Here is a 14,864-nt window from a genome sequence, read left to right as displayed (position 1 = left end):
ATGAGCATCCAATTTCAGTCATCTCTGCTTTTTCCAGTGAAGACATTTTTCTTCTTTTCCTTAAAGCTGTATCAAATACTACACTCCAGTTTATAAAAGCTGTTCATCATTCTCAAGCTGCATTTACGTAATTGATACAACAGACTTTCATTAGCAGTCCTGTGCAGGATACCTAAATGGTGAGCTCCATGTAGAAAGAAAGACCAAAAGCCAGTCATCTGTACACACTAAATTAAGTGTTTATTTAAAAAGTAAACCTTCGGGCCTATTTCTAATTAAAAAAGGAAAAGATACATAAAGAATCTATTAGATTAAGCAGTTAAAAGCCAGCAATATTACAAGCTGTTTACATACCAACATTTACATTAATTTAAAATAAGTGGCATGTCACCAACATGTAAAACAGACTTCAAGAGTCTTAAAAAAAAAAAATCAAGTTGACTTTTGAAGAATACAAGTCTACCACCTGTGTGACTGTTTGGTCATTCAGTTTATTATCCCCTTTTGCACTGAAATGTCCAGTCTTCAAATTATACAAGTGGATAACTAGCAGCTGTTGCAATTCCACAGTGGTTCTTCCTGTCTTTGGCCATGTAGATATATCCTTTGTCACCCCACTTCTCACCCCAGCTGTAATCAGAAATAAAAGGTTTATTTTCATACTCCAAAAGACTTCCTTTCATGAAGTGTTTGAACTGAGAACTGACTTCCATATTCACAGGAAATTTTAAACAGATGTACATAGCAGAAGGACAAAACAAAAAAAAAACAAAAACAGAAAAGGTAGTACAGCTGTACATGGAGGTCCCTGCCTCACACGAGAACAATTTTGGACTACTGGAGCTCAGGCAATGCTCCCAGCCAATTTTAACAGAGGACACAAGACTGCAGGCAGCATGAGGGTGGTGTCCCAATAGTGATGATAGCATGAGACTAACTCATGTGATATGCCCTTTGGCATTCTTTTTTTTCCTCCCAGCCCAGCAGGGTAACTACATTCTGAAAATTCAAATGTTATTTCATACAGTGAATAGCCCCACTGCTTCTGAAAATTCATGGCCCCCCATTGCCACAACCTGTTTTTCCTTCTGCTCTCCTATGCACTATCACTTCAGTGCATCTACTCTTCTCATGGGCTAATCTTCCACCAAGCTTCCTTGATCCCTCAAATCAGCTGAAAAATGCAGAGGAATGCAATTGCTGCTCAAAGCCTACCTTACTAGCAGGTCAGCATCCTAAGCTGACTTTTAACTTCTACCCAATACCCCACAAACAGTCTCCACATTTTCCGTATGTAGATTTTAATTTCTGTTGCCTCTTCATACCTCCCTATGCCAAAAGACAAACTACCCTCCCTCCTCCCACAAAGAGTATGACACATAGAAAAGTTTTACCTGTTCTTAACAATCCAGTATTTCTTTCCATCTACATCTTCACCTTCAAAACCATAACCTACAACCAGAACACCATGGTCCAAGTCTTCACTGCTACAGTCTGGCTCATAGTAGATACCTGAGGAAGCATAAAATTGCACATGAACAAACTGATCTACTAGAATCCTTGTGTTCAAAATTGTGTTGATTAGCTAGAGAAGCTGTGCAGTGAGGGAAGCGAAATGCATCTATGGGAGAAAGTAAGCAGCAAGCATAAGCATATACAGAGTGTGGGAATCTGGACTAGAATTAAGAGGACTTATATGTCCTACTTCACAAACTCAGACTTTTTTGCTCTTAAACTGGAGAGTGAGTGATCACTGAGTATCCAAGAAGTTCCTCAGGCAAGTTACTAACAAATCCCCACCTGACTGATAAAACTGGAATGAAGAGTGTCCAGCATCAATAGCAACAGATACTGGACCCACAGCTGCTACTGCTTTCATGAGAGCTCTTTCATGTCCTTGAGGGATGTCAACAAAGCCAGTATCATTAGCAGCATTGTACTCTGCCTTGTAGCGACAGTCTTCATCATCCTGAATTAAAAGAAATAAGAAAACTACTAGTTACTACATAGTTCTCTACTTTACACACGAGTGAGCATAAGAACTACCAGACATACTACAAGTTCACTGCATTGAAAGCAAGACACTGAGAAGGACCCAGTTGCGTCTGGTCTTCTTTCAAAGCATTCCCAAAACTAAAGAAACTGCTTTTGAGTTATTTAGAGACGCAGAAAAAGGAAAAAAAAAAACAGGGTTGAGAAGCCCACAGTGAAAGGTTTACTGGGATGCAGAAGACCTTCACATCTAGGAACACTGCAGTCTCTAGTAGGGAAGACGAATTTCATTTCTGAGAAAACAATGTCCAGAATGCATTAATAGGCAAAGAAAGAGAGCCAAGTATTAATTAATTACAAAGCAGTCCAGGAACTGCTAATTGAGCAAGCACTTAAATCCACAGTCTGTCAGTCTGGAAAACCATGAAGAATGACTTAGAAATGACTCATTTTTAATGTATGAGTTTACAGTATTCCTATATTTTGGGCTTTTTTTTTTTCTTCACACAGTGAAATCTGAACTGCCTGTGTCACAGGCATTTGTTTCAGGAAAGGGGTCAAGTTGAGACATCTAGCAATTTGATATAAAAAAGTACGCATGTCCCTGCTTCATCTGCGTGATGAAACTAGAACTTCAGTTGCCTTTCCAACTAAAAGAACATGGGCCACATGCCTCAGTTGTTTACTTCTCATAATCAGCAAGTTTGTACTTCCTATAAACAACCAGAATTGCTGGAAGAGCCAAGTTTTAAAAAAAAAAATTATAGGATACAGGCAGATAGACACCCAAATCCTTCAAAGTTATTCACAGTAAATGTCACTGCTACTGCACATTCAGTCAACAGAAGACAAACTGCAAGGAAATTTTCTAGAGAGCAGCAGCACTGAAAGTAGTAAAAGCCCAAACATTAAGACTAATGCAACACCACCATTTATTACCGCCCTTTTGTCCTCTCATGCCTGTTTAACTTTTGATAGATTTTTAGAGGTATTTTAGAAATCTGCTCATTACCTGCATTTATGCAGATTCAGCCCAAAAGCAGAATAAGACATAGTCAGATCTAAGAAAACCCACATTTGCTGCAAGAGTTATTTGGTCTGTGGGAAACAACCTATAATAGTTTAGTTATGAAAAGCACAATTGAAACCTTAGGACTAAGCAGCAGTTTGACAAGAACCAAGTCTTGGTTTGGTGTGTCATCAAAGACATCTGGCATCTGAGAGGGGGAAGCAATAACAAGATTTGCTCTAGTTTTTCCAGATGGTCTGGAAAGAGTTGATGATCCTTTAAGGTCTTTTCCTACCTGAGCAATTCTATGATTCTATGATTTTGATCCCCTAAGATCAGTGCAGTATGCGACTGCTACAGAACCTGGGGCAAGCAGCCATTCTAGATTTCTTTACAAGAATACAAGAGGAAAAGCAGATGTACTGATGGCTACTTAGCCTTCATCCTCTCCAGGTATTTGTTTCCCCACACTTACAGTTTATACAAAAGATGCTGTATCTGCAGCACATTCAGCTATGACATTTACCTTTGCAGTGTATGGGTAGGATTCCTCTGAATCGATTCCCCCGTTATCTTGTACGTACTGGAAAGCCTGGTCCATGAGACCACCATTGCAGCCTTGATTTCCTTCTGGGCGGGAGCAGTCCACAAGATTCTGTTCACTGAGTGAAACAAGTTTTCCAGTTTTTCTGAAGTGCTGGCCTTCAAGAGCTCCTGTTGTGCTGAAAGCCCAGCAAGAGCCACACTGACCCTGAAAGTAAGAAGCAAAATCACAAATGGCTATGTTGGACATATTAAGCAATTACAGTTCCCATGCCATTGATCTAAGCATTAGAAAAGCAAAAGCCTCAAGACCAACTTCATTATCATGATTCTACTATGCTCAAGTAGAGACACTATTTTAGTTTTATGACATTTAGCACAGAAGGACTCCTTGATAATTCTACTGAGGTACAGAATTTTACTAAAATGGAACTTAATTCAGCATGCTTGCACTAGGGTTCATCAAACAACTCAACAGCATCTCTCCTCTGTGAACATGGAGGCAGCATTCAGGAAACTAGTTAAAAATCCAACAACACAGGATACCTGATCTTTAACTGGAGTTACATATCCCTTCTCTCTCCAGTCTACAGATCGTGGTGCTTCAAGGAAACTGGGCTCAAGAAACTGGGATCCTCTGTACTTCCTTTCTGACTTCTTGTGTATATAGCCATTCATCAGCTGTCTGAACTCCTCCGTCGTCTAAAGAAAATTGAAGAAGTCACCATCTACTATACTACACACTGCTGTTTAGAAACAAATGTTTTATGCTTATGTACATACCATGTCACCAAACTGATTCATCCCCAACTTATAACTGTGTTTTCCCAATGAGTGATCCAGGTTATGCAGTTCAATCATTTTCAGATTCTTCTCCCATACCACTCTCCTCCAGCTTTCCTCTCTCTGAGAAGCCAGAAAAGCAACACTTCAGTGAGAAAGTTCAAAATCTCACTCAAGTGATAGCATGCTTTGTTATAATTTGTATACACAGGCAAATATGAACGCCTCTAGAAAAAAAAGCTTCCATAAATGGTCATTTTGCCACTGTTATATGAAAAGCATAACTGAGCAGTTACATGAACAAAGCAAAAGGATTCAGGAAAAGAGAGGTTTAATTCAACCAATGCATATCACGGGCAGCTTTAAAACAAAGCAATCATGACTCAGCTAATGGGGCCCAGCCGAGCACGGTTTGCATTTGCTGAGCTGAACACACATCCCAGGGGCCACCCAACAGGCACTCACCTCATGATAATCTTTACTGTGCCAGGACTTCCACAGCTGCCAGTGGCTGTCCAAATCGGGATCTAGTCGCGGTGCAGCAAAGGCCAGCCCCAAACACAGGGACAGGATGGTCAGACACACGTTCATGTTGACGAATCTGCCGGAAATTGAGCAACGCCCATCGGGCAAAACAATACGCACACAAGCCCTGTTTGCCTCACAGCCACGTTGAAATACCCGGCTTGAAACAAATCCGTTCACAGCAGAAGACTCGGTTCCCCTCTTCCTTTACAAGAGCAAACAAACAAGATGGGCACAGATCCCGAAGAGAGCTCTCGGACCGGAGAAGAAAGCACTCCGCTCCTCCCCCAACCCCCTACTCGAGCTTCGAATCCCAACCCTCTCCACCCCGGCCCCCCCGGGCCGAGCAGACTGCCAGGCTGCAGTCACCCTCCTCGCGGCCATGGTCGGCTCTCGAGGCCATCTTGTCCCTCCGCCCCACCACGCCAGGCCTCGGAGCCCTCGGCTACGGCCGTAAACAAGGGCGGGCGGAGCGGCCCAAAACCGGGGCCGGCGGCAGGGCAGCTTAGCAGGAGCCTCGCCAGGAACGGCGGCCCCATTCCTACGTGCCGGCAGCGCCTGCAGCGGCGGGGGCCCGCGGAACCCCGGTAGCGCCTGCAATGTCTTCACGTAGCTCACCTCAATCGATACCGAAGTAACAAACAAAAACCACGGCACGGCTCAGCCGGCGGCGGCACCGCTGCCCCTTCTTTTATAGCCACCACGGCCGAGCCCGCCCCACCGCGCCGATTGGCGGCAGCGCCAGGACTCGCCCCGCCCGTCCCGCTCGGGACGGGGCCGCGGCTGAGGTGGAGGTTTGAGCTCTGGCTCTCCGAGTGCCGCCGTCGGCTGCGGTCAGGCGGGGTCGGGCCGCGGCGGTGCGTGAGGAGCTCGCCGAAGCGGTCTGTCGGCCGCCCGGGCACCGAAGGGTGGCTGCCCGTCTCGGTGGCAATTGCTCGCCGTGGGGGCCCCGCAGTGCCCCGGCTGTTATTTTAGTCGGTGTTTGTGTTGCGATGCGGAGGGGCTGGCAAGCGAGAGAGAGGGGTGGAGTATTTAAGCTGTTGGGAGTTCAGTATAAAACTCATAACTGACAGAGCGTAAGGCAACAAATCTGGAAGGAAAGGAAGAAAGGCCTGTTGTTTGAAACCGCAGAAACACAAGTGTAGCCCCACTGATGGCTCTCGATCAGATCCAGCCGATGGGCAGCCTGGGAGCCTTGCGTGTTGTCCCTTTGAAACTCAGAGGCCTGCTGGGGCACAAACCAGGGCGTGTGACTTCATTGGTTCTTTCCTTCTGCTTTGTTTATTTCCAGACAGGTGCCGGCCTTGCTGCAGCCAGTTCCAGCCTGGGAGCACTGCTGCTGCTTGCTGGAAGCTTCTGTACATTTGCTGCAGAGCACAGTTTTGTTCCTGATCTGATGCCAGGCACGTGTGAGGGGCATCTCGCTCACGTCCAGGTGTGCTGCAGCACTTGCAGTTACACTAGTATGAGAAGCATTGTTTTTTAACAGGGTGTTTGCCTGTAGAAGTAAAATAACTGTAGGAGCTATATGAGGCTCCTCTGTAAATTATTGTAAAGACAGCATTTCCCTTGTAAAGATTGCTTTCCCTTACAAACATGGAGTAAAATGCAGAGCTTGTGAACTGTTGCACAACAGAGAAAAGGCAGAAATCACATGATAGGTGTTTCTCCCTTTTTTGATGTCTTAAGACACAAAATGTGTCACAACACACAAGGACAAACAAAATGTGTTTCCTTAACCAGATTTTCATGGGAACAGCTTTTGGCCTGAGGAAGGCCCGCAGAGCCAACACACAATGAGACGCTGAAGAGGTTTGTCTTGTCTTTTCAAAGTTCTCATTGCACACACAAACGCACACAGAGAGAGAGAGAGAGAGAGAGAGAGGGAGTCATGAAGTGTAAATACACCAACAATAATAAACTTGCCTTGCAAAACCTGTGAGAAAACAAGACATTTTAAAGCTGAGCTGCTTACTTAAGTCAAAGGCTGTATACAAACGCTCAGGGCTGTCAGGATGGTTTTATGCATGCAGGCATGCCGCTTTGAGCAGGAAAACATGAGGTCTTTGTGAAAGAAACATTGAAAGAATTTCCTCAGAGTTGGAATGCAGCAAATACATACTGGAGGCATCATGATTTTCAGTAATTACTTGCTCATCATTTCTAATAGTTGCTTTGCAAGGATGTGTTATCAAATTTCAAAAGATCTCTATGGCGGTTCTGAAAGTTTATGTTTTGCCCAAAATTTCTGTGGTTTGTTGCAGCTAGTAGCAAGCTGACCATATATCCACCATAGAAGCAATTTTTTTTTGAAAGAAGAAAAAAGCATGGCATAAACTGCATCAGTGTGCATTTGCACAGCATCTTTTAAGTGTATAAACATACAAAAAACCTCACTAGCCTTGTGCTTTCTGTTCAACTAAACATTTACCACTTGTATTTTTAATTGCCAAACAGCAGTTATTATTGTTATCAAAGGCTGGCCTTTCCTAAGGAAAATGTTCTATTTCCTTATTTGTAAGGAGAATTTAAAATACACACACTGAATAAAAACGTACATTTGTATTTTTCCAACTTGAAACGTTGCTACATGGCTAATTTATGTGCAAATGATTCATGAAAATGAGATGATTTCATAATTTGCGTAACTTATGGGGTCTTGTGGGGTTTTGGGGATGGGAGGATGGTAGTGAGTTGTGCTATTTGAAAAGTTTTTACTTCACAGCTCTTTGCTGGTGTGCTGTGCAGTGAGACTTTTTCAGTCCTGTGTTTTTGTTTCTGTATCTGTATCTGATACCAACTGAAAATTGAAAGGCTACATTTAAGGTTCCAATGAACTGTGGAGAAAGACTGCTTTTTGAGACGGGCAAGATGTTTAGCTGGAATTACAGGAGATAAGTCAGAATTACAGTCTTGCACCATGAATCCCATGTGTGCTGTGATGGGATCACACAGTGTGTATCTACTGTGCTGCCTCTTTCTGTGAGTACTCATAGTGCATGTTCACAACAGGCAAAAATGTCAGATGCCATTCTCACTGTGAAGCTAAGCTCACATTACAGATTTCTTTAACTACCTTATAGAGCAAATAACATCAGAGAATTTCTGGAAATACTTGAAGGTAACAGATGTGCTTTCACCTTCACATTAAATTTCAGTTTGCTCTGAATCATTACTACTATGTGGATATATCAATTTCCCAGGTATTTTTGGAGGTTGTTCAGCTATTTTCTCCACTTTTTTTTTTTTTTTTTTCAAAAGCTAGATTCCATTCTGCTCCTCCCAACTCTGCCCTTAATTTCATCACTGTACATTGGTGAAAATTCTCTCTGCCTTCAGTACTCACCTAGTCATCCTGCCTAAAACATTTATTCATCCCAGCCGCACTGTGGCTTCTGACTAGATGAATGGCAATGATCACAACTTGGCCATCACAAGAGTGCCACTTAAAAACCTGTGATGGGAAGCTGGCATAGGACTCCTGTTTTCAGGCTCCTGTGCAAACAACTCCTGTTTGAGAGTTGTCTTCAGTGTGAAGACCACCAACCACACTGCAGAGGCTGTTGACAGCTAAATATGCCTTATTATATAGCTAATATAGTTTTATAGTATAGTTTTATTTCCAGTGCTGCTCTTAGGCCATAGATGGTGCTGTCACAGCACTGTTTCTGTTGCTCCTTTCTTACAACAAAATGTGTTCACACACCAAATTGCAGTGTGAAGGTGTTCTGGTCAAGTGAATGATGGGCCAGTAGAAGTGCTTAGAGATAATGAATGGGCAGATATAGCTAGAAATCTTTTTTCATCAAATGCTTCTACCTTTTTGATGTCTACTGCAGTCACACCAGCCACAGCAGTCTTTGTCCTTTTGAAAACACCCCTGCGGGGACTAGTATCTTCTGCACAAAGCATTCCTTTCAGAGAAAGGAGGAAGAGTGAAAGCCAGAGAACCTCCTTCAGCCTCAGACAAAGCCAAGCAATGTCAGTCTGTAGATAGCTGTGTTATTCACAGTATTCACAGCACTTTTTTCAATAACATAGAAATCAAAACTCTGAAAGATGACAACCTCTGTTGCCTATTAATTCATCTCTCTCTTTTCTGGAAGGAAACTTCCCAAATTATTTCAAGAATAACAGCTTTTGAGGAACTCCTTTTGTGCAAAATTCTAGCTATTTTGGCAAAGACCTTCCATTCTTCTCAGAGGCAAGAACAACCCCTTAACTGGTCATGTTCCCATTGCAGCAGCTCCAATACTGTTCTCAGCTTCCACAAGTCACCACATGACAGGAGCTGTGTATTTCTCAATAGGCACAAGAACTTGCATAATGGTGTGCTGCCTTTATAGTTGGAGGTTTAAACTCAGCACTAATCTCCAGGGAAACTTCAACATGAAATTCAGCTGCCACTGCACATCCCAATAACAACGCACACCATCTCACCACAGCTACTTTCATTATTTGAAGTCAGAATTTCTGAAATTTGTTTTCTTCTTCAATGCCCATTTTTGTCTTCATTATCTTGGTGCAAATGCAAAGAGGAATGTGCTTACCTGGAAAAAGACCCAGAAATCCAAAAAAGCAAAGCTCTTCTGCAAAGTTAGCTGACTTGCAAAGCTGCAGCAGGTTGACAATGTATCAGAAACATCTGTTCAATGTGAATAAAATAAGCTATGTCCTACTTCTCTGTGACAATGGTGGGCACTAAAGAAGATCCATGGGCCAGCTATCTCAAGGTAAATTATGTGCCATGCTCTTTACTGAAGTGAAGATGAGTGGTTTGTTCAGATACCATTTCTTATAACAGGAAAGAAAAGGCACTACATTTAGTCAAACATAGGGGTTTTTTTGTTGTTGTTTGTTTTTGTGTGTGTGTGTGTTAATCTGTAGACCAAACTCAAGAGCTTTACTCCTCAATTACACAAATCTGAATTAGTTTAATTAAAAACTATGGTTGTGGATGTGTTTATTTAAACCTGGAGAAATCCCTCTGTCTTAAATTTGGTTATCTACTCTCAAATGCAAACTATGACATTTCACTGCAAGCTTTTGCTGTTTAATGTTGATTCAGTTTTTAAAAAAGCACACAAACATTTCAGAGAGCACTGTACTAATTTTAGATACCAGTGCCTGGCTTATGTGTAAAATATGCCAGAGACACATTTGTCTGTAGGAAAACAGAACACTAAAATATATGTCAAATTTCTTTTCAGCAAAATAATCAAGCTGTACTTGTATTTTACAGTAAAGGTTCTTACAGAAAACAAGTGTAGTAAGTTTTCGAAGTGATTGTTTCAGACAGTTAGAAGGATGTGAAAAAACTGTTGTGGAACAGATGTATCTGTGTTACTTTAAGAAACACTGCTTACTTTAATACGTATTTTTAATTCTAGTTACAGTAATGTTTTACAAACTGTCGACATTTTTTTTACATCACTTAATTTGAACATGAGTGATAAAGAATACAAAAAAAGCCTGAATAGTTTTCATTCTTGCAGCTCCATACAAATTCCTTTCTCCCTGGCATTCCTCACCAGAGACCTCAGGTGCCTTTGGAGTTTATAATGATCCTTCAACATTTGTAAGTATCCACTTAATCTTTGTTTTGTTCTCCTTAGTAAGAAATCAGATTCAAAGGGTGCTTCTGCTGAAACACCCATAGTGAAGTCAGTTGAGTCGTTGGTAGGTCAGAGAAGAAGCAGAGTCAGCTTTAAGGGAAAACCGGCAGGGTTCTGTGGGCTTTCTGACTACCTTGGAGATGGCTGGGGAGTAGCAACACAGTCCTTCTGAAGCAACTTTTTGTTTTTAGAGGTCTTGTGATCTCGGAAGAGATGAAAAGCAACAGATAAAACTGCATTCCAGTTTCCCTGATTGCCTACAAGGCAAAGGTGGCTTCAATTTACATCTCAATATCTCACTTGGTCACAGGAATTGGGGAGTGATGAAAGGAACTGCCTTGCAAGAAAGAAGGAGGGGGGAGATCTATTATCACTTCTTCTTCAAGGTTAGGTTTTCTCAAATGCCTCAAATATTAATTTCCTGCGAGTTTTTCTCTTGAAGTTACATTTGTATGTGTGTAAAAAAAAAAATGTTTTTTTTTCTTTAATCTGTATTTTTTTTAAGAGCCTAAATACTGAATCATACATGAAATCAGCTCTTGAAGCTTTAACCACTCTGTAGACTCGTGCACCTGAAAATGCGAGTGTCAATTAGCTAGATTCCTTAGTCTTCACTCAGTGTGTCAGATTTCTAGCGGACAGTCATTTCTGAGCACTGTAAAGTTTGTTCTAAAAGTTAACTTGGGGAAATGGGGAAGTATCACATTAACTTGCTAATATTGAAGTTTGCAGATGTAGAATCATTTTCATATCAAATTGGTGTTTCTCTAAAACTTAGCGAATGTTGATGATTTTTCTCCCTCGTGTTAAAAATGTTTCTTTACAAGTTTCACATGCAAGCAGTTACTGTTTCCTTGCTATCTTAAAAGTTTTTATTCTATCAAGCTGGATACTGCAAATCCTGTCTGTGTTGTAAGGTTCCACTCACTAAGACTGAATTGTTACTACCCATCCTTACTCTAGAGATCACAGTGAAGGCATTCTAAGAAAATTCTTAGAGGGCTTGGCGGAGCACTTCATATCCATTTGAATTTAAAGAAATAAAAGGCCAAAGTTTCTGTTTTCTAAAGGAAGTAGTAATAAAGTTCAGAGAGGTATAAACCTTTAAGTCCCTGAGTGCACCTTTTGTGCTTCAGCAAGATGTTGCAAACAGTTGCAGAGCATGAAAGAAAATCTGTTTGTCTGTCTCCTGTTCTCAGAGCAGGGCTGTCTAAAGGGCAAGTTGACATGCTGGAAAACATTTCCCGTGATAAGGTCAGAGACTGCGAGGAATTATTTTTAAACTTAAAAGCTACAAGCTGGACTTGATTAACATATCATGTGAGGGAAGGTTAAATAAAAGCTACTTACAGAAAAGAGAGAGGCAACTGAAGCAATCAAATACTGATTTAAACTTTGTTTTCCTTACAGTCAGCTATGAGGAAAAAGAAACGAGTTCACGTGCTTTTTGGGTAAGAACAGAGGTGACTCACAGTTGCTTCTATTCCCCCTTGACAAATGGGAAGAATGAGGGGAAAAACAAAGCAGTTCTACTGTTGGCAGTGAAGTAAAATGAATGACCCATAGATTTTTAACTCAAGGCTCTTCACAGAGGCATGTTAAATAATAATGTGTTCCTTTTTCTCATCTTAGGCTAATAATAATGCATGCAAATGTTAGCTCATTTTGGTTTTGCAAATAGATGCGGTACAAATGAATGCAATATGCATTGCCATGCTTGTCTCTGAGGTCCTGCTGAAGCACGCTCAGCCCGTTGCACACCAGGATGCTGGTAACTTCTGCCAAATTGATGTAATCATTTCAAATATTTTAATCACCATTTCTATAATCGTTCTTTAATCACTGTGTCCTCAACAAGCTACACCAGAACTTTTGCCGGACCTTTATGGTCACCAAAGATTTGTTTGATGGGAATCTCCTTAGTATCAATGGTGTGGAATCTCCTCTGTCCTCTCTATCTTTGATGCACCCTCAGCCAGTGGTGCACGCTAAACATACATCCTGAAACTTCAGGACAGCACAGCTGGAGGAAAGGGAAGTCTGTGCTGGTTCCTGTAGAGGCTCTGGAAGTGAGTAAGCATGAAGGGCCATTCATCTGGATGTGAGATGAAGCTGAAAGAGTTTTAAAATAGTGTAGTTACTGATCAGCATTAAACAAGTAATGTCCTGATGACTCTGTGACAAGGCAATAGCACAGCCTTCACAGAGCAGAGAACTGAATTGCTGCTCCTCCTACTTGTCTCAACAGCAGCTATTAGCTCATGCAATTTCTTCTTGCTCCTTACGGAAACATTCACAGGGAGTTTTCTAGACATTACTGCTAGGCCTGCAAAGGAGAACAGTGAGTGGCTGACACAATCAATATTCATACAGTCAAATCTCGTGCCCACCACCAGTCTTTCTTTTCTCTCAAAAAAAGCAATCTCCTGATGCTTAGTTGTTCAGTGCTAGGAGAGTGGGCTTGCACAGGGTTATTGCTGTGGTGCCTATGGTTCTACATAGCTGTGCTGGACTGTTGCCCAGCTGTCTAAAATTTGAGCTTGCTCAAATATGCATTTCACCATTCATGTGCCAGCATCTTTTACTAGTAAATCTCTCCCTCCTCAGGCAGCATTTCTGGAAGCGAGGACCTCAAGTATCAGCCAAGTAGACTGTTTTACACACTGACTTGCAATAAACTCATTACCTGCTATAGCCTTGATTTGATGCAAAAATCCAACCTTTGCCCATCACTGGTAAGAGGATTTTCCCAATACCATGTACCTGAGGTGGCTCCTGCCCCCATTCCCCTGACAGAGCCCCATATACTTCCCATTAGCATGCTGGGCAGACAGCTGAGCACACAGTGCAATCCAAACACAGTGCTGGCACTTCCCTGCTTAGCTTCTGTTAAGGAGTTTGGATTTGATTCAACAAACAACTGTTCAAAACACAAGATCTGTGTGAGTGACGCCAGCTTGGGCTACTTCAATTGACAAAGCCATGCTGTGGGGTCACAGAAGTGGAGGGGGGAAGAGTGTCCTCTCAGAATCACTGGGATTAGTTTGCCTGGCTACTCCAGCCACCACTTCTCTGCTCAGGGGTTTCCTGTGCTGCAGGCGCTGGCACTTTGCCCTGTCACTCAGATCCATAAATGGGTACGTGCACAGCACAGACTGACCACAAAAGGTTACTCCCCAAACTCTTAGATGAGAGAGTCAGGAAGGAAAGAGCTAACAAACTATCAAAGAATTTAGAAATCCAGAATTTGTCTATAAAATCTAATTTTGTGGCCATTTTTATGGTATGTCATGTCTGAAAATTAATGATTTGCCATTTTTGCTGTTTATGATTTCCAGATGTAATTCTACACAAGATAATTAGAGCAAAGTCCTTTAAGAGTCATCATTTTGTCTAATTAATATAGCTTCCAGATGTACTGCTTATCTATGATAAATTCCTAAGTACTTGTGCTTGTATAACAAGAGCAGCATTCTCTAAATGGGGGCTCAAATTAAAAAAAACTAACCAATCAGTAAAAATTAGGTGAAAACTAGGTGTTCTTAGAAAACCTGTAGCCACACATAGACAAAATGAGAGGGGGGACATCTCTTCAAATGACCACTGAAGAATTCCACATAAGCACAGAAGACTGTGTTTGTGTAATCTTGTAACTATAGTAATCTCATGAATATGTAATAGATAGATGTATCTTAAGTATTAGCTAGATGTGTATTGAGAACTTTTGGATTATAAATAGCAGATAGTGAGATGACTCGGGCACACTTGATTTGTGAAGATAAGCACCTGGTGCCCTGCACAGAAATAAAGCATTGTCTCCTCTCCAAACACTTGACTTTTCTATGTGTTTCAGGAGATTTTGAAATTGACAACATACATACAATGGTAAAATATCAATGCAAATGCAAAAAACGTTTTTTAATCATTCTTTTTTTCCAAGCAAGAATAGTGTTTGTTGAATTATGTTTTGTTTGTTTTTTATTTTTGTTTTGTTTTGTTTTTTAGGCATGAATAATAAGTGTTTCATGAAATAGTGTATACATACATAACATTACAAACTTTGCTTTGTATTTTGTTCCATGTGCTGAATTTGCACTGTCCTAAACCACTCACAGAATGTGTATGAAAATTATTAGAAAAAAAGGTAAGCCATTAGTGTAAAAACACATTTTGACAGCATTCTGTACTTAGTATACTAAAGATGATTTACATTAAAATATTCCTCCAAAATAGTATCAAAATTTCCACACCTTGAAACAGTTGAACTAAACCTACCATGTCCTCTACCCAAATACCAGCATTAGACTTGGTTGATTTCTAATAATTAATAGGGGTGGCAAAATCTACCTGAGATGAGCCCACTCATCCTTCAGCACTTGTCAACATTATAAACGGGC

The 14,864-nt window shown here is 41.3% G+C and overlaps 1 protein-coding gene across 1 annotated transcript; it reads right to left on the bottom strand.

Moving 5' to 3' along the window:
• Positions 1–219: 219 nt before the first annotated feature.
• On the bottom strand, positions 220–5,599 carry CTSL (cathepsin L). The gene is made up of 8 exons (XM_048932223.1): positions 5,471–5,599; positions 4,793–4,928; positions 4,328–4,450; positions 4,091–4,246; positions 3,528–3,752; positions 1,801–1,969; positions 1,395–1,512; positions 220–630 (listed from the first exon to the last, which is right to left on the bottom strand). The coding sequence occupies exons 2-8, from the start codon at positions 4,916–4,918 to the stop codon at positions 531–533; spliced, it is 1,017 nt and encodes a 338-aa protein (XP_048788180.1). The 5' UTR covers positions 4,919–4,928; positions 5,471–5,599; the 3' UTR covers positions 220–530.
• Between the last annotated feature and the right edge of the window lie 9,265 nt (positions 5,600–14,864).

The sequence above is a fragment of the Lagopus muta genome, chromosome Z (assembly GCF_023343835.1).
Source record: "Lagopus muta isolate bLagMut1 chromosome Z, bLagMut1 primary, whole genome shotgun sequence".
Lineage (NCBI taxonomy): Eukaryota > Metazoa > Chordata > Aves > Galliformes > Phasianidae > Lagopus > Lagopus muta.
The sequence above is the reverse complement of the archived record's forward strand: the minus strand, read 5'-3'. Positions and strand labels throughout refer to the sequence as shown.